The following is a 27,430-nucleotide window of genomic DNA, read 5'->3' on the forward strand; positions in this document are numbered from 1 at the left end:
GATCTTCCTTCTCTTAGATTCTTGGATTTTATATAATTGTGTACTCTTGTGGAGAGTTTGACCATTTTAGAAACATTTAAAACACATTCCATTAGTGTTAGAAATTTCTAACAGGAAAAAAGATCTCAAATGTACTTGTATGTTTTAGAGTCAATGATCATTTGAGCCAGTCTCCATTTTACTGAGCATGATACTGAGTCCCAGAGAAGTGACCACATGACTCACTTAAGATCACCCAAACCATAAAGCAAAGTCCAGCATATCTTATATATGTATATTTGTATAAACTAATCTATGTTTCAAAAGACTCTTAAGAGTCCATCCATGTGGGTCCTCTTTCCACTAAAGCAGACCACAGATCCTTCATTCTGTAGCGGATAACTTTCATTAAATGTTATGGCCAACATACTTCATTGCTTTGTGGCCAGCATTTTGATACTAGGCCTCTCCGAGCTTAACAGGACTGTTCCTGAGGTGGCAGACACATCTGAGGCTACTCTATTGAGGCCTCTCTGGCCCATCAGCATCTGCCCTAGCTTATGCTTTCAGAAGCCTGTGGCCACTCCTGTGCTGTGGGGAGACATCAAAAGAGACCTCAGGTAGAGACCTTAAAAAAGTATTCTGTGTAATATTTTGTTAAAAGTGGTACAATTAAATTATATCCATAAGTTTCATCACCAAAGACATTTTCAGCTTGTTTAGAGAATTATTTTTAGACTCTTTATGTAGAGATGTGGAAAAAAAAAGCAGAATTCACCTGTGCAAAGAAGAACATGGGTATGGTCCCCATTAAATTTAAGAGTAAGTCTTAGTATTTACCAGTATCACAGTGATAGAGTATATGAAATGTTGCTTAGACTCATGAGCTTTTGAAAGTTACAAGAGAGACAAAAAGATGGGAGAAAAAGAGTCAGGAAAAATATCCTCGATTATAGAGTTACCAGGTCATATTCAGAAGATCATTCAATTTCATTAAAATAGGAACCAGTAAATGACAATATTCCCAAGTTTACTCATCCCAAACAGAAGTGTTCTATGATTATGCATAGGTAGGTAGATTTGAAATATTTTTTTTAGGTTTTTGCAAGGCAGTGGGATGAAGTAGTTTGCCCAAGACCACACAGCTAGGTAGTTGTTAAGTGTCTGAGGCCTGATTTGAACTCGGGTACTCCTGACTCCAGGGCGGGTGCTCTATCCATTGCACCACCTAGCCGCCCCTAGGTTTGAATTTTTAATTCTGATTGTGAACAATTGACTACATCTTAAAAGTTTAGGTTCTTTCTTATTTTGATGCCTCTATATGTCCCCCTTTTTTTCCTCCTACATATTAGAATCTTGGCTAATGGAGATAATTGTCTGGTTAGCTTCATGGTGAAAAATGGGTTTTTTTCTCTTGAAATAGGTCTGATTATTTTCGAAACTTCGTGGATTCTTGTCTCCAGAAAATTCCTCAAGATCGGCCTACATCAGATGAACTTCTCAAGGTCAGTTTTCTCATCCTTAAGTCCTTTCTCAAATGATAATAATTCTTGCCAGTTTAAACAAACTTTAAAATTGTGTGCTCATTATCCTAAAACCTGTCCTAAGAAAGACTTGCTTTTTATATACTGCTCTTTATGTAGCACTTCTTTTTTTAAAAGATCTGTCTCACCCTAAGTAACCTTCAACATGGGCTTTTTTTTAAAGAAAGATTTTATTTATTTTGAGTTTTACAATTTTTCCCCTTAGTCTTGCTTCCCTCCCCCCAACCCCCCACAGAAGGCAGTCTGTTAGTCTTTACATTGTTTCCATGGTATACACTGATCTAAGTTGAATGTGATGAGAGAGAAATCATATCCTTAAGGAAGAAAAATAAAGTATAAGAGATAGCAAAATTATATAATAAGATAACGGTTTTTTTCCTCCTAAATTGAAGGTAATAATCTTTGGTCTTTGTTCAAACTCCATAAGTCTTTCTCTGGATACAGAAGGTATTCTCCATTGCAGACAACCCAAAATTGTCACGGATTGTTGCACTGATGGAATGAGCAAGTCCATCCAACTTGATCATCACCCCCATGTTGCTGCTAGGGTATATGATATTTTTCTGGTTCTGCTCATCTTGCTCAGCATCAGTTCATGCAAATCCCTCCAGGCTTCCCTGAATTCCCATCCCTTCTGGTTTCTAATAGAACAGTAGTGTTCTATGACATACATATGCCATAGTTTGTTAAGTCATTCCCCAATTGAAGGACATTTTCTTAATTTCTAATTCTTTGCCACCACAAACAGGGCTGCTATGAATATTTTTGTACAAGTGATGATTTTACCCTTTTTCATCATCTCTTCAGGGTATAGACCCAGTAATGGTATTGCTAGATCAAAGGGCATGCACATTTTTATTGACCTTTGGGCATAATTCCAAATTGCTCTCCAGAAAAGTTGGATGAGTTCACAGCTCCACTAACAATGTATTAATGTCAACATGGTTTTTTTTTTAATGTCATTCTATTTAATTTTTTTCAATTACATGCAAAGATAGTTTTCAGCATCCATCTTTTTGTAAACTTTTGATGCACATTTTTCTCCTTTGCTTCCTTCCTTCTGCTCTAATTACACATGTGTACAGTTGTGTTTAGCATATTTCTGTATAGTCAACAACATGAGAGGATTGTATGTGAAATTACTCATTGATTTTAAAAATTTACTTAATAAATTTGACCAATTGCATTCAAAACTTACATGCTTGCTTATGCTTCTTTCTGTATTTCTCTGTGCACTTAAAACTGTTTCAGTGACCTTTTTCTTTTATTATAATTTTTGCCATCCTCTTTTCACTTGCAGTTAAAAACAAAATTAAAATTCAGCTGAATATACATGCATCTAGGTGGCCCAGTGAATAGAGCTCTAGGCCTTGAGTCAGCAAGAACTAAGTTCAAGGGGCAGCTAGGTGATGCAGTGGATAGAGCACCAGCCCTGGAGTCAGGAGTACCTGAGTTCAAATCCGGTCTCAGACACTTAATAATTACCTAGCTGTGTGGCCTTGGGCAAACCACTTAACCCAATTTGCCTTGCGAAAACCTTAAAAAAAAACAACCCAAGTTAAAATTCAGCCTCAGACACTCACTGGCTTTGTGACTTTGGACAAGTCTTTTTTGAACCTCTGTTTTGTTCCATTAGAGAAGAAAATGGCAAACCACTTTGCCAAGAAAATTCCAGGGACAGTATTATTGTGCTATGGTCCATGGAGTTGAACTCAAGACAATGACAACAAAAAAATCAGAATATATTCTTAAATAATTCAGTGAGCCAATACTGAAGCCCAATTTTTATTTTTTTTATTTTAGGTTTATTTTTATTTTTATTTTTATTTTTGGCAAGACAGTGGGGTTAAAGTGGCTTGCCCAAGGCCACACAGCTAGGTAATTATTAAGTGGAATTTCTGAAATGAGTTCCATTTGGTTTTTGTGGTCTATAAGTTTGAATAAACTAATAGCTGCATTACCTTGTATATTTCTTTTAATCTCACTAGGGTTTTGTAGAATAATGAGAATGCGCTAAGTGAACTCTAAGATCTCTTCGAGATTCAAATCTTAGACCTGAAAAATAACTTTGAAAGTATGGCGATTGTACTAATTATAGCAGTATTGCATTGAAGGGTAAATGGTACTAATTGGAGTAACTGTGGCAAAGGCAAGTGGGTTTGGAATCAAAAGAAGGAGGGCCTTTCTCTCTCTCTCTCTCTCTCTCTCTCTCTCTCTCTCTCTCTCTCTCTCCCCATTAACTATGGGATCTGGGTCATGTAACTTCACTTCTGAACATCAGTTGTTTTTTTTCTCTGATAGTTAACATGAAGCCAGTATTTTCAATATAGAGTCATTGTGAGCATTGAATGATAACGTATCAGTGTCATGTCTTCGTTTTAAAAGTACATGGCAGTGCTGTACTATTCCTATGAAGTAAAGGGAAGGGGGAATAATCTGGAAACATAATATCCAAACCTCTATCAGAAGAAACTTTAATAATTTTGTTAAAATACTCTCTATATGCTAAAATGCTTCTCTATATGAGTAGCAATAAAGGGAAGAAAAAGTCCAAGGCTTAAAGTTTGTGTTATTTGTAAAATACACTGCCAAATATATATGCTACCTTTGTATAGTCAACTGGATTATACTACTAATTCAGAGATAGATGCATATTGGAAAAAATTTGAAATTATACAAAAAAGTGACTAAAATTTAGTCCATATCCTTCTTAATATCCAAAGACGACTGATAAGAAGATACTTTCTATATGCATTGAAGTATTTGTAGTAGGATTTTTTTGTGATAGCCATGAATTGGAAACTGAGTAAATATATCTGTTGATGAGGAAATGCAGAGAAGCTTGGAAAGAGCTCTGATTGAGAGTAAAGGAAGCAGAGCCAAGAAAGCAGTAGACACAGTGATGACACTGTATCAACAGAAAGGACAACAATAAAAAAATTAAAGGGGAACATTCTAAATTTATAAAGAACATGCATAAATTGAAAGAAGAGATATGAGAAGACACTCCCACTTCACCCATTTACAGAAGTGGGATGTCTAAAAGCGTTGCATATTGCACATATATTTTAAACTTTGTATTGATAAACTGGGCTGATTTTTTTTCCTCTTTTTTTTGTCTTAAAAACATATATTTGTCCTACGGGATTGCTCTTTGGATAGAGGAGAGGAATTCTGAGGAAAATTGATGATGTAAAAAAATGAAGAAATCAATAAAAACTTATTTTAAAAAAACACGGGGGGGCAGCTAGGTGGCGTAATGGATAAAGCACCAGCCCTGGAGTCAGGAGTATCTGGGTTCAAATCCGGTCTCAGACACTTAATAATTACCTAACTGTGTGGCCTTGGGCAAGCCACTTAATCCCATTTGCCTTGCAAAAACCTAAAAAAAAAAAAAAGCACAGATATGAAAACCTAAAGATTTCAGAAGGGATGTAAATAGGCACGTTTGTATATTACAAAGTTTAAATAAATGAAATGAGTGGACTTTCTCATGTAATATGTGGTTCTTTTTTATTAGGAATCTTCATTAAGTAAAAACTTTGAAATATTAAGATTCCATCACAGTTGTTAATAATTCCTTTAAAATTTTATATCTTGTTTCCCTCTGTTTTTAACCCAGCACATGTTTGTTCTTCGTGAGCGCCCTGAAACAGTGTTAATAGATCTCATTCAGAGGACCAAGGATGCAGTAAGAGAGCTGGACAACCTTCAGTATCGGAAAATGAAAAAACTCCTTTTCCAGGAGGCACATAATGGGCCTGCTGTAGAAGCACAGGAAGAAGAAGAGGTATGAGGAAAAAGCAATAATAAATATCATTGATTTGGCTCTTGCCAGTATTTTTCTCCTTAAGAAAAACTTAAAAGCCTTGCATGCTGCTCTCAAAAACAATCATTACTGGGACCTCTGACAAAAAGACCTCCTGACATATTGTTAGGTTGTCTCCTGTAAACTGTAAAGATTAGTTTTGTTTGCTCTAATACTGTGGAGCACACAGGACCGCAGGCCTGGTGTTGTAGACTGCCGGAGCATTCACATTCAGGTAATATTTGCTAAGCACCTACTTTGTGCCAAATACTATGCCACATTCTGAGAATACAGAGGCAAAAACCAGTGCCTACTCTCAAGGAACTTTCCATCCACTGAATTAAAGATTGAATATGATTAGCTCTTTAACATCAACTTGTTTTGTTTAAATTTGCATCTTCTCCATCTTATTCCTTATTAAAATCTCAAAGCTCTTTCATCTTTTTGAGAGGAAAGTGATCCTAAAAAGTGATGGATTTAGGTGGCGCAGTGGATAGAGCACCAGCCCTGGAGTCAGGAGTACCTGAGTTCAAATCCAGCCTCAGACACTTAATAATTACCTAGCTGTGTGGCCTTGGGCAAGCCGAGAAACCCCACTGCCTTGCAAAAAAAAAAAACTAAAAAAAAAAGTGATGGATTCTTTCACTAGCTAGAGTTTTTTTTCCTGACTTAACTTTTTGTTTTTAAAGAGTGTTAGAATTCTTATTCTGGGAAATATCCTTTGAGGAATGAAGTTGGAAATTGTAATTAATATATTTTAAAATACACACACACACACACACACACACACACACACACACACACACACACACAGAGGTTTCTTTGGAATACCTGTGGAATCAGAAGATGGTATCAGTAGGAAAGATTAGGCAATCTGAGGTTCTAAAGTAAAGGACTAACATTGAAAAGTTTGTGTATTAAAAGTATTTATGGAAGGAGCAAAGTCTAGGGGCTATAAATTAAGAAACATGTAGTAAAGAGCAAAGATCTTTATTAAAGGGTATTATTAACCATGAATGGAGAAGAAATGCATACCAAAAAAAATAGGGAACCCACAGACTTTTAAGTGCTTTATAAATGCCTGCTATTATAATGATGATGTCCAAGGATTTGTATAGCAAGCCTCATGCTAAACTTTTTCATCTAACTTTCTCATACAAATATATATATTCTTAATAATGGAGAAATGAAATTTGGAAGTTTTCAAATCTTAGTATTTTTAAATAAAACAGACTTTTTTGATAAATCTTTCCAAAGAAAAATGGTAATTATGTAACTTCCAATCAATGATTCATTAATAATGTAAAGATTTTAAATGAAAATTCTCTCCTAGGAGCAGGATCATGGTGTTGGCCGAACAGGAACTGTGAATAGTGTTGGAAGTAATCAGTCCATTCCCAGTATGTCTATCAGTGCCAGTAGCCAAAGTAGTAGTGTTAACAGTCTTCCAGATGCCTCAGATGACAAAAGTGAACTAGATATGATGGAGGGGGACCATACAGTGATGTCCAATAGCTCTGTCATCCATTTAAAACCTGTGAGTATATGTGTTATATAATAAAAAGTTGTTGTGGAAAGGTTCACTTTATGTAAATCATGTAGAAGGTATGGAATTTATAATACTTTTTAGGTAGTGATTGGCAGCTCTTCATCTAACTTGCTTCAGATGTAGAAATGGACAAAATTAACTTCTTGTTTAATAAACCACACTTGGGAAAATGGTTGTTTTATTCAGAGATGAAAATTTGTGGTTCTAATTAAATATGTTGAACGTTAGGTTTCACTTTGCATTGGTTAAATTTTGTTTTTATTTTACTACTTTTGTTTTTAAGCAAATACAAATCAGAGATATTAAAACACACAGAGTGAATTAGCTCTGCTACTGGGAGTGAGATATCTCAACTAAAACAAGAGAAAGAAGTCCCAGTCTCACTTAGGGAGAACTAAATATCAGGGATATTTCTGCTTGCAAAGTCTTCTGTCTCTTGTACCTAAAGTGAACCTAGACGGTAGTTCGATTTTAAAAGTATTTTTGACTATTATGTAATGTTACTTTTAGTCATGTATTTGAGCTAAGGCTTTTAGTTTTCAGCACAAAAGTTAGCTTTTGTATACATTTTCAGACCCTGGTGGACTACAGTAGTAAAATAATTTACTCCTTCAGTTAAAAGGCTACTTGTTTCTATTTAATGTTTCTAATGAAGAATTCCAAGACACTGATTTTAAAGCATCAACATTTTCTGAAAATTCCATTGACTTTTCTTGATATGAGGAAAGTTGTGCAATAGCCATGTTGCTGTTAAGACAACTGAAGTTCTAATATACATGCCACAATCATATTTCTTTCAGTGAAAATAGTGGCTCCTGTGTGTCATTATCCTATGTGAAATGGTGAAATGCCTCTCAGAGACAATTGGTTAGCATGACAGCATCCTTAGTTACTATGTACTTCATCATGACTCATGGATTCATAGTGTAAATAATAGAACAACTGCACATTGCTGTGACTATTGACAGTCTAGTTGTATTAAAAGTGATACTGCTTCCCAACATAGTAGGAAGGATATAATTAAGTATTTCTTTATCCTAATCTGCTTCGTATATTATATGTTCAGGGAAGTTTCCTTGGTTTTCAAGTTGATTATAGATGAAATATAGGAGATTCTTAGTTTTTAGGCTTGTGAGAATGTTTTTGTTAACAGGTGATTATTTAAGTAATTTATTGATTTAACTTGTCTTTGACAGTCACACTCCAAGCTTTTTCTGTCCTCAAAGTTGCAATTTAGTTATGCTGTGCTATTGGTGTTATCTTCACTTATCAGGAGGAAGAAAATTATAGAGAAGAGGCAGATTCAAGAACCAGGGCATCTGAACCACAATCTCCTCCCCAACAAGTGTCTCGCCAAAAGTCACATTACCGTAATCGAGAACACTTTGCTACTATCCGCACAGCATCACTGGTATGTTATTTTGGGGGTTTTGAGATTTTAAGGCATGTACATCTCACTTTGGGCTCTGATGTATCCTCAGTTATGTTTCTGAGTTCCTCTAGGTATACCCCCAAATATGATTATAAATTCATTTCTTCAACATTTCACCAGTGTCTACAAAGTATTTGGCACTTTATTCATGCAAAGATTAATAAATCTAGTGATGTTAAACTCAAATAGAAATGGGGTCACTAAAACCACATAACTTAGCAAAACATGTATTAATATTGTTATATTGTATTTTTACTTATTTTGCTACATATTTCCCAATTGTATTTCAGTCTGGTTCCAGAGTTTTCCCCAGAGGTGTATGGCGCCTCTGAGTAAGACATAACCTCAGGAAGCCTGTGATATAAGGTTAAAGGTAACATCTTGTAATTCAGGGCTGTCCAAAATGCGACCCAAGGGACACATCCAGCCCCCTGTGGGTTTACTTAATGCTTTAGTGAATGAAGCCGAGCTACTGCAGAGCTTTCACTAAAATAGCATTGTATTGTTTCAATCAAGTTGGACAGCCCTGAACAATACAATGTAGACTAAAATTAGCAAAAGAACCCTATCAATTTGCTGCTCTGTTCAAAGAGATTAAGAGGTCAGTGAGTACTTTATGAAGAAGGGGGCATCCAAAATGGATCTAGAAAGTTAGATGGGTGTAGAAGTAAAGGTCTAAGTAGGAAAGACTGAAACATGTTTAGGAAATGGAGACATTACTATTTGTTCTGTACCTTAAATGCCGATGCTTTAATGCACCCTTTACCTAAATCAACATTTATTTGTGTGTGTGTATGTGTGTGTCTTTGTACTTTATAACAGTAGTGTGAGAATTAGTGTGTTCCTTTATAAAGATATCCTGCAACCTTCTACTATGTTTGGGTATTTTAGATTTTTATGAAATTGGGTTTAAATCATAAATTTCAGCAGAACCAAAAGCAAAATAGTTTTTCCTTGTCTAATGCCAAGAGTCTGTATAGATGCTATCAACATGTTTGTTTGTTTTTTAAATATATTAAACTTGGGAATTTTGTTTATGTTTTCCCATTCAGAAAACAAGAGATCATTCCTGTTCCAAAATTTCATCTAAAAAATACATTCTTTAAGCAGACCATTGATAATATTTATTGCCCACAGATTTCCTGGATCACCAGGCACTACTTTTATATTGCCTTAAAGCCTTCTGATAAGTGTTTTCTTAAACTGCCTGAGTTATACTCTTTAAGTCTGGGGACCTAAAGCCTGTCATATTATCACTGCAGAGATGTTAAATTCTTGCATATTTATAAACCTATGTATTGAGTGTTTTATATACTATCAGTATATAGCTAGCAAAATTAAATCCAGGGGCCTCTTAATCATTAGTTCCATGCAAATCTGTAGTATACCAATAAATTCCTGGCCATTACTGAACATTTCAGGGGGAATTGCCTCATTGTTCTCCATGCCCTTCATATTTATTCATGTGAATTTCAAACTTTAATTTCTTTTTCTTATCATCTACAGACTTTGTTGTTACATATTTAGCCTGGTGTCTCCTGTCTCTTCTCTCTTTCTGCCATACTTCCCTATAGTCTATTGTTTCTTATCTGGGCCATTTCTTTTTTCCTCCAGTTATTTTTCTGAGGCAGTTGCTCTTGTTAATATTCTTCTGCCCATGTGTTTGTCAGCCAAAGTGTTAGCCAGGCCACTGAACTCATGTGCTGACCAAGTTTAATGAATATTCTGTCTCCATAAATGTTAAAGAACATTAACTAGTCTGTTAGAATGACACTTTTGAGGATCATCATTCTAGACTGAAAGAGATCTGCAGCTGTATAGTCCAGATCTGCCGTTTTACAGAGGAGCAAACAGAGGCCCAGAGAGGCTGGGGGACTGGGGACTGGGGTCTCATCCTGGGTGCTTTGACCTCAAAACCAGAGCACCTGCTGCCACTGACAAAACCAAATACCAACTTTTACTTGAGGCAGATATTACGGCTTGGATGAAGCTTTCCAATCAGGTCAAAAATGATCTACTTCCAAAGGACTAACTGGAAAAACTCTTCTTATCCCATCTCTGTTTTTACCCTGACACACCTAGGTTACAAGACAAATGCAAGAACATGAGCAAGACTCGGAGCTGAGAGAGCAGATGTCTGGCTACAAGCGCATGAGGCGACAACACCAGAAGCAGTTGATGGCTCTGGAGAACAAGCTCAAGGCTGAGATGGATGAGCATCGCCTCCGACTAGACAAAGACCTTGAAACACAGCGGAACAATTTTGCCGCAGAAATGGAGAAACTTATTAAGAAACACCAAGCAGCAATGGAGAAGGAGGTAGGAAAGCATTGTCATCATTTCAGTTTATGTTCATCTTTTAACACGGAGATTCTATTCCTAGATATCTAGATATCTATTCCTAGATATCTATTCCTAGGAGCCAAGCAAATTGATAATTAGGGGGAAAATCCTTTCTTGTATAGTAGCTCTCAAGAAATTTCTATAACTTCAGGAAGAAGATGTTTTGCTTTCTGCTGTTTGGTTGCAGATGAAGCACAGAAAGATGGGAATGGTTTTCCTATGTGTTCTCCCTTCATTTTAGATGATTAGCAGTGCTTGTGAGTCACCATCCATGGCAGTAGTGAAATTCTCTTTTGTAGCTTTCATAATTTTTGAAGATCAGAAAATGGCCCCCAAAGATATTGGCTCAAGTTTTCAGGGGCCTGAGGGGGTGGGGGGGTGTCACTTTCAGTTCCTGGCACTTCTGTTGTTTTACTCACTAACTTTGGAGTAAACCATTCAAACTCATCTGTATCAGTTACTCCACTTGGTGGAGTATTTCCTTTTTTTAAAAAAAAATCGTACTTTTATTTTTTCTAATTACACGTAAAAACAATTTTTAATGATCAATTTTAAAGTTTTGAGTTCGACATTTTGGTGTGGTATTTACTGCTTTTCTACATTGGACTTTTTAAAATTGTTGTAAAAAATAGGTTCTGCCTACATGATGTTAATTTGGTGACTGATTAGTCAATAAACAACTAATGATTTGAATAACAGTAACTGGGCTGAGGCTTTTACTTTGCCTTTGGTTGTGTTGCTATCCTCTCAACACATTCTTCATATAAAAGTGGTGACAGAGAAATAGTGACTTTAAGTGAGCAGATTCATCTTACGTAAACTGAGATCTATGTTATATCACTAGAAACTGAATTAAGGTGAAAGTTGTATAATTCATTTCTTTTTGTTTTTTACTAGGCTAAAGTGATGGCCAATGAAGAGAAGAAATTCCAGCAACATATTCAAGCACAGCAGAAAAAAGAACTTAATAGCTTTTTAGAGTCACAGAAGAGAGAATACAAACTGCGCAAAGAGCAGCTTAAAGAGGTATTTTTCTTTTTATACAAATGCTCAGACCAGACCTTGGCTCTGCAGCTGGTTGAACCAGGAGGAAAGAGTTTGCTTGGGTGACCAGTTCTTAAGTGGATTCAAGGTCTGTGGGAAGAGCAGTCTGCAAGCTCAAGTTAGGAGATGGAGGTTCCCAGCTGTGTAAGCTCTTTTACAAGCATTCCTTGACTTTTTTGATATTGATTCTTTTCTTTTACTTTTGATTACATATTCCTTCCATTGTCCTGAGAAATGAAAGCATGATACATCAGGAATAATGCAAGCATTTTAGAACAGATAACTAAATGGAACATCAGGAATAATTTCCTATTTTTTTATGGTATGCTATAGCTTTTTGGCTTTCAGTGGTAGAAAAGATTCAAAAGTCAGACTACAGTTGGTTTAGAGAAAACAATTTAACTTTATTGTTCCAGGTGTCATTTAGTTGATGAATCTTAGAAAACCCATTATAAAGGGAGAAATGACTAGCTCTCTGTAAAGTAATTTATATTCAGAGTCAAAGCCATCTGTTCTTTTAATCCCCCCCCCCCAGTATACAAGAAATCTCCAACATAGATTCTAATCTACTTCCAGATTAGATGCCAATAATGCTTTTAGTTTTATCTCTCCTTCCCTCCTCCATACCTTCCATGTCTTTCGAAAGTCAAACCAGCTTCATACCTATATTTTTATATGTTCTTACAAATTTATTCATTTCTCCTATGGGCAGAAATTATTAATAATTTCTAGGAATGTGAATCAAATGTGATATATATAACTATGCATTAGTCAAGAGCCACTTTAAGTTAAGGAAAGGATATGGATTTGTGCTAAGAAAAATAGTTTTATTTTTGACTCCGGTAAGATTATCTGGCTTTGCCGTTGGCTTGTCAGCAATAGAATGTGTTTTGATATGTTGTTCGAAAGATAACTGTCTCTTTGAATTATTAAAATTGAGAGCCACCACTCAGATAATTCTGATAGAATTTTTACATTTTTTGATCTCTTTTTATCCTCACAACAGCCCTGGGAGGAAGTGCCTTTAGTACTAAAGTGGCAGTGAAATGAATTGTTCATGAAAATGATTATTTAAATGAAGTATCTAGATAGAAAAGTTATCTAATTGGATATTTGAAGCTTCAATTAATAGATCCTAATAGCACAACTTATAATTTTTTTAATTAAAAAGGATTTTCATAAACCAAATGATTGAGAACCACTGCTCTTATAACACTTTTTAGTGGCAGATAACTTTTCCCCCCTCACAAACTGTAAAATCATTATTAGATTATATTTACTGAAGTATATCTGGGCTATCTGAGTTTGACAATAAAAATTATCAAAACAGTGACTACTCTTCAGGTAAATAAAGTAACAGAGAAATGATGTTTTAAAGTAGCTAACTTACTAAGTCAAATTTGATGATTTCCCACATATATTTTCTTGATAACTTTACCTATTAATTGATTTTGTTTTTTAGAAGTCATCTTTTCTGTTATTCATATATTATCATTTTGGTAGAAGATGAAGTGATATTGAGAAATAAAACTTTGTAGTTATCTTCTCAGACCAGCATTATTTGAATTTTATTTAAAGCTTGTCAGTTCCAAGGAATTTTCAGTCATGTCATAAAGAATTTTGATATTATGTTTAGACCATGGAAACTACTGAAGACTTTAGATCAGTCTATTGACCATTCTGTCGTTTATATTTTTGCCCATTTCACCCTCTTATTTGATGCAAAAGCATTTCAAATTCTCCTACACCACTAGTATTTATAATCTGTAGAGCCAAGAGATACAACCTTGCTTAATAACTGCTTCAGCTCCACATTTTTTACTACTATTCTCATAGTAGTTCTAGAGCACCACCTTCTAAAGTTCTTTCAAGACAGAGCTCTTAGGTTCTTGGCACAGGCTCATGTAATGCATCTTCACCAGGAGGGGCTTTCTTGGCTGTTCCTCCTGATCCTGCAGCACTTAAAAAATGGAGCCTTTTAGAGGCAAGAAGTGCATGGGCATTGTCCTGTCCTTACTGACTGTGCCACAAAGGAACAGAGTGTGGGGCTAAAATAACATTTGAGGACAGTCTTTGGCCACTTCTGGCCTTGTCTTTAGTCTCTCTTGTAGGGACACAGAAAGACAAACCTGGTGTGCTTGTCATTGACTCAGACTGCACATGGCTAATAGTATTTGATCTGTTTTATTTCATCAGGAGCTGAATGAAAACCAGAGTACCCCAAAGAAGGAAAAGCAGGAGTGGCTCTCCAAGCAGAAAGAGAATATCCAGCACTTCCAAGCCGAAGAGGAGGCCAACCTCCTGAGGAGACAGAGGCAGTATCTGGAGTTGGAGTGCCGGCGCTTCAAGAGAAGGATGCTGCTTGGCCGCCACAATCTGGAGCAGGACCTAGTGCGAGAGGTGCGGGGTAGGGGTGGGGCGGGGAGTCAAATGATCAATTGGGTGATGACCAGTAGCCCAAGCCTAAGGCAATGGGTCTTAGCTGGTGCCTGGTATCACTTAGACTAGTAAAAGACCCCAAATCTCTGGGTCTCCTCTGGGACCCTGTTGAAGTCAGAGAGGTACAGTTTAAATGGATCCCTAGTCCTATATCTTAGGGAGTGCAGGTAGCCAGGGCAACAGTTCATGCCCCGTTGCCTTTCCTGTTCTGCACTAGGAGTTAAATAAAAGGCAGACCCAGAAGGATTTGGAGCACGCCATGCTCCTGCGACAGCACGAGTCTATGCAAGAACTTGAGTTTCGGCACCTCAGCACCATCCAGAAAATGCGCTGTGAGCTGATCCGCCTGCAGCACCAGACTGAGCTCACCAACCAGCTGGAGTACAACAAGCGGCGGGAGCGCGAGCTGAGGCGCAAGCATGTCATGGAGGTTCGGCAGCAACCCAAGAGTCTTAAGGTATGTGGGTAATCCTCCATAGGCCAGAGGGAAGGAATCAGGGAAAGGGTCCTCCCCAGGCCTGCAATCTATTTCTTTGTGAGAGTTTTTTGTGGCCCATTCCCCTCTTCCAAATAATACCATTTTGTGGCTTTCTGGCATGTACTTTCCTCTGGTGTGAACACAGTTCAAGAAAAAGGCATACACAGGGTGGCTAGGTGGCGCAGAGGATAGAGCACTGGCCCTGGAATCAGGAGTACCTGAGTTCAAATCCAGCTTTAGACACTTAATAACCTAGCTGTGTGGCAAACCTCTTAACCCCACTGCCTTGCAAAAACCTACAAAAAAAAAGGCATATACCTCATTAAAAATGACTGCCACAAACCCTAGAACAGTTTTTCTCTCTGGACACCACCATGTCCATCTCAGAGAAAAATAAAGTTCCTCTCCTTATTCATGTTAACTTCTTGACCCTGCCAGTCCATGTCATTACGGGCTCATCACAGGAAACCAAAGAGCAAACTTAATTCTCATGTGTGGCAGTTTTTTTTTCCATAAATGTCAGGCAAGGCAACATTTCCTAAAATTCTTTTATTTTACAAATTGTGAATTTTTTGATCTGGTCTATAAGTAGTTAAGCCTTATTCAGTTCTTCTCCTTTGCTAATTATATGAGCATTTAAGTTAAAAGAAATTGCTGATTGATGGTGTCTGATATTAGTAAAGAGAAATAGAATGTGTTGCTTATTAAGACAAAGCATAGGATTAAAAGAAGAGAATTTTAATGGTAGAAAAATTGAATCTAAAACAGCTGCCTACCTGTCACACACCATGGTATCACTATTGGAATTGGAACTCTAAATAATTTCTACCTAAAATTCTTTCCATGTTCATTGGCAGTCTCAAAGTGTAGTAGACGTTGAGTATCTTAGGGACTTCCTTGCTGCTACCTCTTCTTTGGAGAGCAGGGCATACATTCTCTTTATCTCATAACCCTGGTGGAAGGGAATGAGGATGGCCCACCTATTGGACCTAAATTCCTTGGAACATAGACACAGCCACAGTATCTTATCCCTCCTCTGGTCTCCAGAGGAATTACCCAGCAGAGGGTAGCATAGATCAGGTAAATGAATGTTGTCTCCATTAACTTAAACTATGAACTTCTAGCATTACTTCATACGTGACTGAAAAATTTAAGTTTGGCAATGACTTGACAGGTTTGTTCTATATACTTTCTAACTTTCTTTGTGCTCTGCTGCTGCTGAATGAATGAAAGAGAAAAAGTTTCTCAAATAAGATGTGATTCCTACACTGGCAACCCCTGGAGGGTCATCTAACTCCACTAAGGGTTTTGTCATTTCCTCAGCCATGGACTACCAGCCTTTCATTCCCCCAATACCTGGGGAAGGATGGATCAATGTATAGTGGTCACACAGTTAGCAGTGAACTTAACTCCTCCCCTCTGTTTCCTATTGTGACTTCTTTCAGATTTGGAAGAAGTCATTGGGATTGGAGTTTCAAGAAACCCTCCAAAAAAGTTAGGGGAAAAAAAATCATTGTAGTTCACTAACTGGGGCTAAATTTTTAATAGAAAGGCCTAACCAGAAAATCCCTCCCGCCTCAAAGCTGGGGTAGTAGTTTGAGAGTGGGTTGAGAATGGTGATGGTATAGATTGAGAATTTCCAGTAGGGAAATGGATATATTAATTTGGTAAGGATAGTAATCAGTATGTTTCCCTTCATGTTGTAATTTACTCGTTTTTTATGAGTAAAAAATGCCTTTTTGTTCTCTATTGAAGATGATTCTTCCATTTAAAGAAATCCAGCTTTTATTTTGAAAGTTTTCCTCTTTGATTTTTAAATTTAGTCAAAGTTAAACTTTTTATGATATCTCATTTGTATTTTTGATGATTTAGTAGCATTCTATCATTTCTCTTTTCCTCCTTTCCAAATAAACTCTCCTTCTCAAGGCTGCAAGGAGAGTCCTCCTTTTCTACTTTAGATTACCGAGATAGAGGAATTGGATACTTTTTATCATACACCATTTGAAAAATGAAAGCTTGTTAGAATGGTACATGATGACAACAGACTGATTCTTTTCTTAGCTCAATTTTTAACTGCAAGAAACAGAGAATTCTAAGGAGTAAGGATTCTGCTTAAGGGATATGACTCTCTGCCTCCCCATTTTATACATAATACATAAACATGTTTCTATTTATGTTTGTATGTACTTACGTTTGTATTTGTGTGTGTGTGTGTGTGTGTGTGTGTGTGTGTGTGTGTGTGTGTGGAAATTCTTCACATAACTTAAAGAAGTTCTCTCAAGTCTTCCAGTAGAATCAAGACATGTGATTGTGACATGGAGTCTCAAGAGAGTGGGTGGAAAATGAGTTAAAGAATAGACTTGATGTCATCCTGTGAATAAGGACACCCTGCCAGAAATCAGGCCTTTAAGCGGGGGGGGGGGTGGGGGGGGGGGTTCAACTTAAACCAATCAGATTGCATATCAGCTGAACACTCACAATAATACTTTTCTCTCAGTAGAAAGGAAAACTCCTTAGATCAGACTCCTAGTGCAAAGAATTTAAGAATGTATTTTTTCCAAGGATAACCAAAAACAAACCAAAAAGATCTTTTCTTACACTTTCAGTATCATATAACTCCTGTGTTTTATATATGTGATGTCCATTGAATCAACAAGTGGATATGTGTAGGAATAGGGACAGAGATTAGCCTACTTTTAGATAGTTTGGTGTTTGCATCCTCCCCACTATGTGCCCTTCTCTATTTAAAGTTCAGTGGTCAGTCATCTGGCTGTACCTTGAAACTGGAGAGACACAAATGAGCCAGTTCTGACCCTTGAGGAGCTTGCATTCTATTGAAGGAGACTATGTATTTGCTAATTAGGATATGCCAAATACACAGTAATTAGGGGTATGTGGCACTAGGAGGTATTCTCTGAAAAGGTGAGAATGGGCTTCATGGGAAATGACCAGGTCAAAAGCATGGAAAAGGGAAAAGAAATGTCATCTGAGAGAACCAGCATGGTGGCTACTTTAGTTGGATTGTGGCAGATAGGAAAGGGAATAATGGGTTTTGTAGAAGTACAGAAATAGCTTGAACATAGCTAATGTGGACAAGAACTGGGCAAGACTCTCCATGGATGGTGGATCTTGCATTTCTCAGTAGGGAGGGAAGGAAGGGAATTTGGGAGTGAATTTTTTTTTTTTTGGGGGGGGGGTTTGCAAGGCAAACGAGGTTAAATGGCTTACCCAAGGCCACACAGCTAGGTAATTATTAAGTGTCTGAGGTCAGATTTGAACCCAGGTACTTGTGACTCCAAGTCCGGTGCTCTATCCACTGAGCCATCTAGCTGCCGCAGGGAGTGAGAATTTTTAAAATGAATGTTAAACTTTTTTTTAAAAAAAGGAAATGTGGCTTGGGGCTGAGAAACCAGTGCAAGCTGTTAACACAAACCAGATATGAGGACCTTTCCTGTCTGTAGACTCAGTTTACATCATCTTCAAAATCGATCCCAGAAGCACAATAACTGTATCTTGGGCCTCCATTGACTTTGGCTATTTTCTAAACTGTAGGAAAATTGAGTGTTATTTTTCTTTCTTGTTCTTTATTGTTGATAAACATTTAAGTACTTCCTGTGTGCTAGATTGACTGAGAATACAAAGAAAGGAAAAACTATTGGGCTTGGCCACAGGAAGCTCTTGTTTTAATGGAGCAGTCAACAGACAAATTAAAGGATGCTTATAAGTGTCTACAATCTATATGGTACAGTATCCCAGAAAGATGGCATCAGCAAAAGAGGGACTTAGAAAAGATCTTCTGTCAGGAAAACCAAGGAGGTTGAGACTAGGAAGGGTGAGTCTTTGCAGGGATGAGGATTAGGCAGTCCAGAGGCATTTGGGGGGAGATGGAATGGCACATTCAAAGTGCAGCCAGGAGGTTCGTGTAGCTGGGTCATTGTGTATGTGGAAGGGAAGTGGAAGTGTAGGAAGGGACTAGGTGGTGAAGAGTTTATTTGTCAAACAGAGGACTTTATTTGGAGGATTTGATTCAATCCTGGGGTAAAGAGTCCCTAGAGTAGAGATGGGGAACCTCATATTGATCTGCAGACAGGACTCAAAATACAATAAATTTAGTAGTTTTTTTAGGGGTGAATTAATGAAATGTTTGACCAAATATGGCCATCAAATGAGGTTTTTAATATCCAAATAACCCTTGGCAGAAAAAATGTTCCTTACCTCTACCCTGGAGCATATTAAGTAGAGGATTTAAGGGCAGACATGCTCTTTATGAAATAGACTTTAGCAGCCTAGTAGAGCATGGGGGGTGGGGTGGAGGCAGCAGGGATATCATCTGTAAGGCTCGTCTAAAAATCTATGCAAGGGGCAATGAGCACCTAATTTAATCTGGTAGTTGTGTGAGGTGGAGAGAAGGGGAGACACTGTGAAGTTAAAATGATAAGACTTGGTATCAACTTTGGGGTGAGTGAAGGGAATGGAGAGTGACATCAGGGTTGCAAGTATGAGTAAGAGGATGGTCTTGTATTAAAGAGATCAGTTTTAGGAGCACATGTTGAATTTGAGATGTCTGTCGTCAATCTATTGTCAACTAATTTTTATTAAGAGTCTGTTAGATTTTTGACATTGTACTGTTAGGGAATGAAAGGTCAAAAAAACTCAAACAATCTACTGTCAATCAAGGCATCTAATTACTTTGAGATGGTAAAGAGGCAACTGATTATATGAGACTGGAACTCAAGAGATAAATGAGAGATGATGATGGGATCCATTGGAGCTGATGAGATCATCAAGTATACAGAAGCAAAAGAGAAGGCTCATTAAAGAACCTTGAGGAAGTTAGTAGACTTGGCTTGAATTACAGTTCCAGCAAAGGAGACTGGGAAGGCTTAAGGATGAAGAAAATTAGGAGAGAGCAAGGTCATGAAAACTTGGAGAAAAGAAAACATCTTAGAGGAGATACTGCTTAAATATTACCAAAAGTTACAGAGTTACTAAGAGTGCTGAAGACTGAGAAATGACTTCGTTTTGGCAATTAAGAGATTACTGGGTAACTTTGGAGAGAGCAATCTTAGTTGAATGGGGAGTCTAGCAACCAGATTTCAGAGAGCTTGTTAGTGAGTGGGCTGAGAGGAATTGGAGGTACTGAGCATAAGCAATTTTCTCTAGGAGTTAAACTGAGAAGGGGAGAATCAGCATAGGACTCTACATAATGGCTATAGATGGATCACCTGAGACTTTTTTTTAAGAATGGGAAGACACACAGGGGAGAGAAGAGTGAACTTGATAATCTGGGGACAATTTACTGGTGAGGATGAGAAAAGATAAGATCAAGGGTACATGTAGAGGGATTTCCTCTATAGGAGGGAAGGAAAAGATGGTGTCAGGAGATGTTTGAGTGTTAGAGACCTGTCACTGAGTCTAGCCTTTTTTTTTTTTATGGAAGTATGAAGTAAGGGACTGGGGAGAAATGGGAAATACAATGAGAGACTTGAAAGTAAATGAAAAGATTTAAAACAGCCATTATGGTAAATGATAGAACAAATTGACTTGCAAGGTTTAAAAGGATTGCCTTGCTGTGGTGAGGGCCAACTGAGACTTCATGACATTAATTTGTAATGAACCCAATCAGAGCAGCTTTACAATTTTCCTTCAGCTTCATTCAGTAGCACATAAATAGGAATGACGTTTACAAGATGGTTAGAGTAATTCAGTGTTAGAGTTGGGCAGCATGTGGTTGGAGATGGGGACAAAGAACTCAAGCATAAAATTGAGCTGATTTGCTATTGGATAGAGATAGGGAAGTATTGTCATTGGCCCAAGGAAATAACTGAGTGATAGAGGGAGAATAGACTGAGGATTCACAAAACATAGCAAAAGATGGGCTGATCAAAGATTATGCTCAGATAGAGGAATGTTGTAGTTTGTGAACAAAACTCAGACTTCCAAGATGACCATCTTGATATGTAGCTGAGGTGAAGTGGAGGAATAAGTCATGGAAATGAATAGACTGAGCATCTGGGTAGTTAAATTCTTATATAAGGAGGACAGGTGTGAGTCATACACTTCTTGAACTCAGTGAGGAAAGGAGGATGTCCCAGGAGTCAGTAGATAACAGCTAATAGGATCTTGATTGGGTGAAGAGTTTGAGTAGCAGGACCTTAAAGGAGAGTGATGGTGGCAGCTTCACCAGCACCACAGGCAATAAGCCTGGAAGAGATGGGAAGAAAAGTTGACTCTTTGATCAAGAGTTGGCCAGATTCCAGAGCTAGAAGAGGAAAGGACTAGGAACAGGAAAGGATTAAGGGGGGGGGGGGGTCAGAGTCAGTAAACATTGATTAAGCAGAGAAGGTGAGGCATCAGCCCCCATCCCCACCTACTATGAGGGCTGGGATTTGCAGAAACACATTTCTGGGGCTCATGAAGTCCAGGAGAGCAACCAGATGGGAAATGATGGGATTTTGTTCCCAAGGGGCCAGATCCTAGTGAGGGCCAAAAGATGGAAGCAGTGAAAAAAGCCAATGGTTAAAGGTAGGTAACCTAGAGAAGTGGCGGAGTCACATGGAAGGGGAAATGAAGGAGGGGCATCTTCATCACCCTGGGATGAGGGGAATAGGAGGTAATTTGTAGCATGCTGATCCTGGAGAATGAGGGCAGGCAGAGTTGCAGGGGTGGGATCATCCCATTGAAAGGAGCTCTTGGGGCAGCTAGGTGGTGCAGTGGATTCAAATCTGGCTTCAGACCTTAATAATTACCTAGCTGTGTGGCCTTGGGCAAGCCACTTAACCCCATTGCCTTGCAAAAACCTAAAAAAAAAAGAAAAAAAAAAGGAGCTCTTGCTTCCAGTTGTGTCTGTGAATCCCTAGGAGCCTTGTTTTGAAGGGCTAAGTAGAGGGAGTCTGATCAGAAGGCAGGAGAGAGCTAGCTAAGGGGGGGGGGGGGGGGGGGACAGGACAGGATTTACAGCCCTTGTAGGAAGGGGCAATCACCAATTCCTTTTTAATTGCTTTTGTTTGTGCTATCAGAGACTAAGCCTTTTTCAAGGCATCTTTATACTCAATTTATCCCCTCAAGGAGAAAGACCATAGTACTAGTGAGTTGTGCTCCACTCCACTTGTCTCCTTGCAGGTATATGGCCAATCACATAACTACAAGGCGATTCTACCTAACATTGGGTGGGGGCCAGGGCAGAGCATCCCGTGGCAGTCAGGGCTCCATGTGCTGATGTGGTCTCCTTTGATAAAGCCCGGCTCACAGAAACCTTGATGTTCACAGCATATTAATTGATAAGGCTCCTTGAATTTTTACCTCAGAGTGCATCATGAAGTACATCATACTGATTCACTGGATGCATCCCTGAAGTCATGGCCAAGTTGCCAAAAAAGAAAAGAGGCCTGGTGAGAGCTGGATCTTCAGGAGGATCTTTGTATCCTGATACAGGTTGAAGTTGGAGCTTTTCTTATCAAAATGCCAGTGTTCCATGGGGCAGCTAGGTGATGCAGTGGATAGAGCACTGGCCCTGGAGTCAGGAGGACTTGAATTCAGACACTTAATAATTGCCTAGCTGTGTGATTGTGGGCAAGTCACTTAACCCCACTGCCTTGGAAAAAAAACAACTAAAAAAAAACTGCCAATGTCCCAAGTAGTAAAGAAGGCAGCTGCAGCCTGGTATTCCATCTGTCATTTGTGTGTGTTGCTCTTCTTCCTTCTTTTCCTTTAGTCTTGTCATGGAGCATCTTGAAGTCTCAGATTCTTAAGATAGGAGGAACTTAAAACCTTTGTAACTAATGCATCCTTTCTCTCTCTTCTCTTAGTCTAAAGAATTGCAAATAAAGAAGCAGTTTCAAGATACCTGCAAGATCCAGACCAGACAGTACAAAGCCTTGAGGAACCACCTGTTGGAGACTACACCAAAGAGTGAGCACAAAGCAGTTCTCAAACGGCTCAAGGAGGAGCAGACACGGAAACTGGCCATTCTTGCTGAGCAGTATGATCACAGCATCAACGAAATGCTCTCCACACAAGCTGTGAGTGGCTTGATCTGCATAGGGTCTGGCAGGGTCTGCCCCTCCCTATGACTCCCCACATGACATGTGGTCAGCCAGAATAAGCCATAGAAAACAAAAGGCTCCTGCTGTGCTCCCTGGTCAGTGCTCAGAGGGACCTTTCCTCAAGCATAGCTATGATGTGGAAAATGACTCAGCTTTGAAAAAGATAGTCAGAATTTTGCTGTCCCAGTTTCCTTCTGTCCCCTTAAACCACTTCATTTGCCACAGAACAGAATTGGGTCCCTTCTACCTGCCTAAGGTCAGTAGTTTTAGCCAGGTTCCTCAGTGGGCCAATAAGTGATACCACATTCACTGTTCTCCCGTTATCTTATTTGAATGGAATGCTGCTCCTTTTCTGTTCTCTCTCTTTGGTGAGTAAAAAATAAAGAGGCTTGCTTCCAGATTTCTCAAGCACTGTGCAGGCTAGCTAATAGGCAGTTGTTTACAAGAGGTAATAATTGCATGCTTAAAATAACCCTCCCTGGCCCTGTGTATACTGGACCCAAGATGGCCACCACCTAGTGCCAAGTGACAGAAATGATGGGAAGGTGTTGGGGGGATAGGGGCAAAAAGGAAGTGCCCCTGTTCCCATTTCCCTCCCTACTGTTGTTGATGACACTGCTACCACTACTACCACCACCACTGCCAGATCTGGGAGCTGCCTCTTCTGGCTTCTGAAGAAGAAGGAATGATGGCTGTGAAGCTGTCTCACCCCGTCCCCCATGCCCCCTTACACACACACACTCCCAAACAAGAGTGCCTTTCCACCTGGGCAACTAGAGCAGACCACCAGCAGGGTGGGTAACAAGATGTCTCCAGAGATCCCCTATGGGAGCAAATAAGAGCTCCCAGATATTAAGGCTCAAAATCTGACCACCTGTGTGAGGTGTGTGGGACCTGTTTTGAAACCCACAAAGGCCTTTCCAGCCATTCTCACTTCTATCCATGGCAGAAAAGTTTATCTGAGTCTGAAAGAAGCAGAGCCCTCTGTAGGAGATGATGAAACAGAAAGGAAAATGTGACAGCAACCCCTGCCCCCATCCCTGGTCAAAAAATCCAGTTCCCCAAAGGAGGCAGCTGCTGCCTCTCCCCACCCCAGACCTGTTGGTCTTCAGGTAGTTGTCAGACCCCATGATGCCCCCATTAATAAGTCCCTGGTTTCTCATCCAAGGTCCTTTCCCACAACCAGCCTTCCCTCTCCTCAAGAAGGTGCTGCCTGCCTTGTCAGGGCCCCTCCCCATGCAAGAACTTCAAGGACAAGAGCCCCAAGCAGGCCCCCAAACTCCTGTGAGTCTCCCAGAACACAAATGGCCCCAACCAAAGGACAAGATGCCCCTGAACCTCACTTTAGATAGTGATTCAGGCAAAGAGCTTAATTGCCGGTTGTGTGGGGCCTGGTTTGAGACCAGAAGGCCTGTCCAGTCGTGCCAGAATCTACCTGCACTCCCAGATGCCAAGGAATCCCCCATAGACCTGCTTCATCAAGTTCATCAAGCTTCTTAGACCTGTTTCCAGCAGAATAGAAGCTGCTGGCAGAGCCTGGCCAGCCTGGTCTTTCAGCCTTCCAGCCCTTGATTATGCCTCTCTCATTGCTCTCCCCCAATCTGCCAAGAAGCCCAAACCAAAGAGTGTCAGATGCCAGCCTTTGAGAGAAGTAGAATCTCTCTCTGCCAGCATATTTGGACCTCACACATGGAGCTGTCTCCTCAAGCTTCCATCAGGCCCAGAGTAGTACAGCAACCATTTGCCCATTGACACCCTTTAAGAAATCCTGATGCACTGGACCCAGCCTGGGGCTAGAGGACCTCCTAGCCCAAACTTAACAGATTCCAAAGGACTGGTGGCTTCTTGGAGGCCTGACATGCTTCAGTGCAGTATGTCCTTCCCCCTCCCAAGAAGATGCAGCCTTCTAGCAACCCCCAGGTCACCCATGAACCACCTTTCCATCCCCACCTACTCAGAAGATGTACTCTGGTCTGCAGCCTCCCACTTCCAGAAGTGAAACCTGACCAGATGTGAATGGATATCAAACAGGAGATGTTAGCTGGAAGCCCACACAGTGAAGGTTAACTATCTGATGGACTTTGGTCACCTCTTGAGGTTGTGTCACCCCTTAATCTACTTTGACTGGCTGAACTGGTCCAAGATATCTGCTGAGTTCTGTTTTATATGAACCACAAGAGCCTATCAAGCCATGAATGCTTCCACCTTCAGGAGACAGTGACAGAATGGTCAATTAATGGTTTGCCCGTTAACATTCTGCAAGAGAGGTCCTGAAGAAGGCCAAACTGTATCTTATTAAGCTGGTGAGCTGCCCTCAACCCTGGCTGAGGATGGGCCCAAAAGGTACTTCAAACCTTGTCTCCGACCCCACTGGTTGGTGTCCTGGCAAATCTGGGCCTGGCCTGAATCTGTCAGTGTAGCCTCTCTCTTCTTGCCACTAAGTCATCTACTAGTTTCATCGCCTTTATGGTGGCAAAGAGGCCATTTCTTGAAGATCAACTTCTGGTGAAATGAAGCGTAAGACCTATATACAGATAGAGCAGCCCTTCAAGACCAAGACTGTTCATAACAGAAGCTCACATGCTTCCAGTGAGGCTTGTTGGGAGCTGTGTGGTCTCTGTTTTGAGAATCGTAAGGCACTGACTAGCCATTCTCAGGCTCACCTGCCACAATTTGGGGTGACAGAATGGGATCTGAATGGTTTCTCAAGACCCTGAGTGGATCAAGCACAGACCCCAAAATGTGGGGTTCACTGCAGCTATATCCAGGGTGGATGGCCCTTTACCAGAAGGTTCCATAACTTAGACCACAAACCTTTCTCTGGGCCAGGAGGTCAGGGACTTTGAATAGAAGCTGGAAGAAGCACAACACCCACCTCCCAGAGTAAGGCCTGTCCTCTCGCTGGTCCCCTGACTTCCTAGATAGCTTTGATGAAGTGGGTAACATCTACACTCAGAAATGCAGGCTCTGCAAAGTGACATTTCGGGGTCCCCTCTCCATCCAGGAGGAGGGGATACAGCATGTCCAGAAGCATGTTCTAGAAATGTACTTCTTCAAAGTAGAGCCCCAGGCCTGTGAGGCCCAGGCAGCAGCCAAAGCTCAGTCATGGGAGGCAATTTGAAGCTTCCAGAGCCACTTCTCTTTCTTTCTGTCCTCACCACCCTCCTCTAGAGCAAGGCGCAACCTTGACAGTCAGGTCTGGGCTCTAGGGTCCTAAGCGTGAACTCTCCAGATGATGAGGACTTGCCCTCTTAGCTTTCCCTTCCTCTTTTCATTGAACTTGGAAAGAATCCTCCTGGAGGGAGATGGTTCAAAGAGGACATTTCTCCCCACAGGTTTTAGAACAAAGCTCTTTCTTCTTTCTTGCTTCCTTCTCTCCGTGTCCAAGCAGATTAGAAATCTGTGGAGAGAGAGTTCCTCTGGTGGGACCTCAAGGGATGGAACCAGAGCATGGGAGTGAGCTTCCCCTCAGTGCCTTCTGGGTAGCCTCCCAAAGCCCCTGCCTGTCTGCTGCCTCGGACACCAGGGGGCTCCTGATAACCCCAGGGCAGCTTCCCCCCAAATACAACCCACCATCTCTGCACTCCTAGGGTATCTGCTTTCAAGGGCAATCTCCTCTTCCCTGCCCTTTGCTCATCTTTCAGTTTTTTCCTGCCAAATCATGTCCTCAAAGATTAACGGGGGTACTTTAGGGATCCCTGTCCTCTCCCCCTCCCCCTTTATACTAATGCTTTTTATGTGTAGCTTCCTAGACCTTCTACTTTTCTAAACCAGTTTTGTGTAGAAAATTGGTTTTCATCTTAGAGTAAAGATGTAAAGACCTTATAACTTTTTTCAGTAGTCATAGTCTGGTTATTAATGTCCCTAGAACTATGCAAATTAGGTTAAATTTCTCTTCTGGAAAAACATCCCCCATTCCCTGCTTCCTCTTCCCCCTGCCCTGGGGTCTTCAGCGACTTGCCCCCCCACTAAGTCAGACCTTTTTTCTCCTTTCCAGCTACGTTTGGATGAGGCCCAGGAAGCAGAATGCCAGGTCTTAAAGATGCAGTTGCAGCAGGAGTTGGAGCTGCTCAATGCCTATCAAAGCAAGATCAAGATGCAGGCTGAGGCCCAGCATGACCGGGAGCTCCGGGAGTTGGAGCAGAGGGTCTCCCTCCGCAGGGCCCTTCTAGAACAAAAGGTAGGTCTGACACTGGCTCTTACTTACACCATAGTGTCTTAGAACCAGTTTCTTTTGTTAGCAACTTGTAATAAATTCATGTTGCTGATGCTAGTAAGTGACCTCACAGCCTCAAGGGCTGACTGTTAAGATGGGACAGGACTCAGGGAAGCAGGGCACCAAGATTGGCAGGTGCCTCTAGATTTACATTAGGACAGTTTCAACAGTAGAGAACAGACCCTTGTGCCTGGCTGGCATTACCTTTGTCTCAGCCCCAATGATGACTCGGTCAGAGAGAAGTGTTGCTCTTACCAGGCCCTTTGCTGTTCCCACAGCCCAAAAGAACTTATGTTATTGTATTCTTTGTTGGCACTGGGAATTTTTTTCCCCTATAGGATCCAACTGAGCAATCTTGTGTGTGTGTGTTGCTTTTGAAGGAGCGCCACCAGTGGTCCTAGAAACATAGGTTGTTGGACCTTCAAGGGATCTTTGAAAACATCTTGGCCAGCTCCTTCATTTTTTAAAGCAAAAACAAAAAACAAAAAAGAAACAACTCAGAGATGAGAAGAACTTGCCTCAGAACGCAGATGCTGTCTGTGACCCTCCCAAG

General features: G+C 40.1%; 1 protein-coding gene and 2 pseudogenes across 1 annotated transcript in view; all 3 read left to right on the plus strand.

Annotated features, from left to right (window-relative positions):
• Window positions 1-27,430, plus strand: part of TAOK1 (TAO kinase 1) — a 70,917-nt gene that overhangs the window by 27,431 nt on the left and 16,056 nt on the right. The window contains 10 exon segments of the mRNA XM_074189105.1: window positions 1,403-1,484; window positions 5,146-5,313; window positions 6,665-6,868; window positions 8,154-8,291; window positions 10,395-10,631; window positions 11,553-11,681; window positions 13,896-14,099; window positions 14,356-14,595; window positions 22,425-22,637; window positions 26,659-26,841. Coding sequence (XP_074045206.1) covers window positions 1,403-1,484; window positions 5,146-5,313; window positions 6,665-6,868; window positions 8,154-8,291; window positions 10,395-10,631; window positions 11,553-11,681; window positions 13,896-14,099; window positions 14,356-14,595; window positions 22,425-22,637; window positions 26,659-26,841 — 1,798 coding nt within the window.
• Window positions 23,278-24,838, plus strand: LOC141487957 (protein Wiz-like; annotated as a pseudogene).
• Window positions 24,409-25,507, plus strand: LOC141487965 (protein Wiz pseudogene; annotated as a pseudogene).

This window comes from Macrotis lagotis, chromosome 5, assembly GCF_037893015.1.
Source record: "Macrotis lagotis isolate mMagLag1 chromosome 5, bilby.v1.9.chrom.fasta, whole genome shotgun sequence".
Lineage (NCBI taxonomy): Eukaryota > Metazoa > Chordata > Mammalia > Peramelemorphia > Peramelidae > Macrotis > Macrotis lagotis.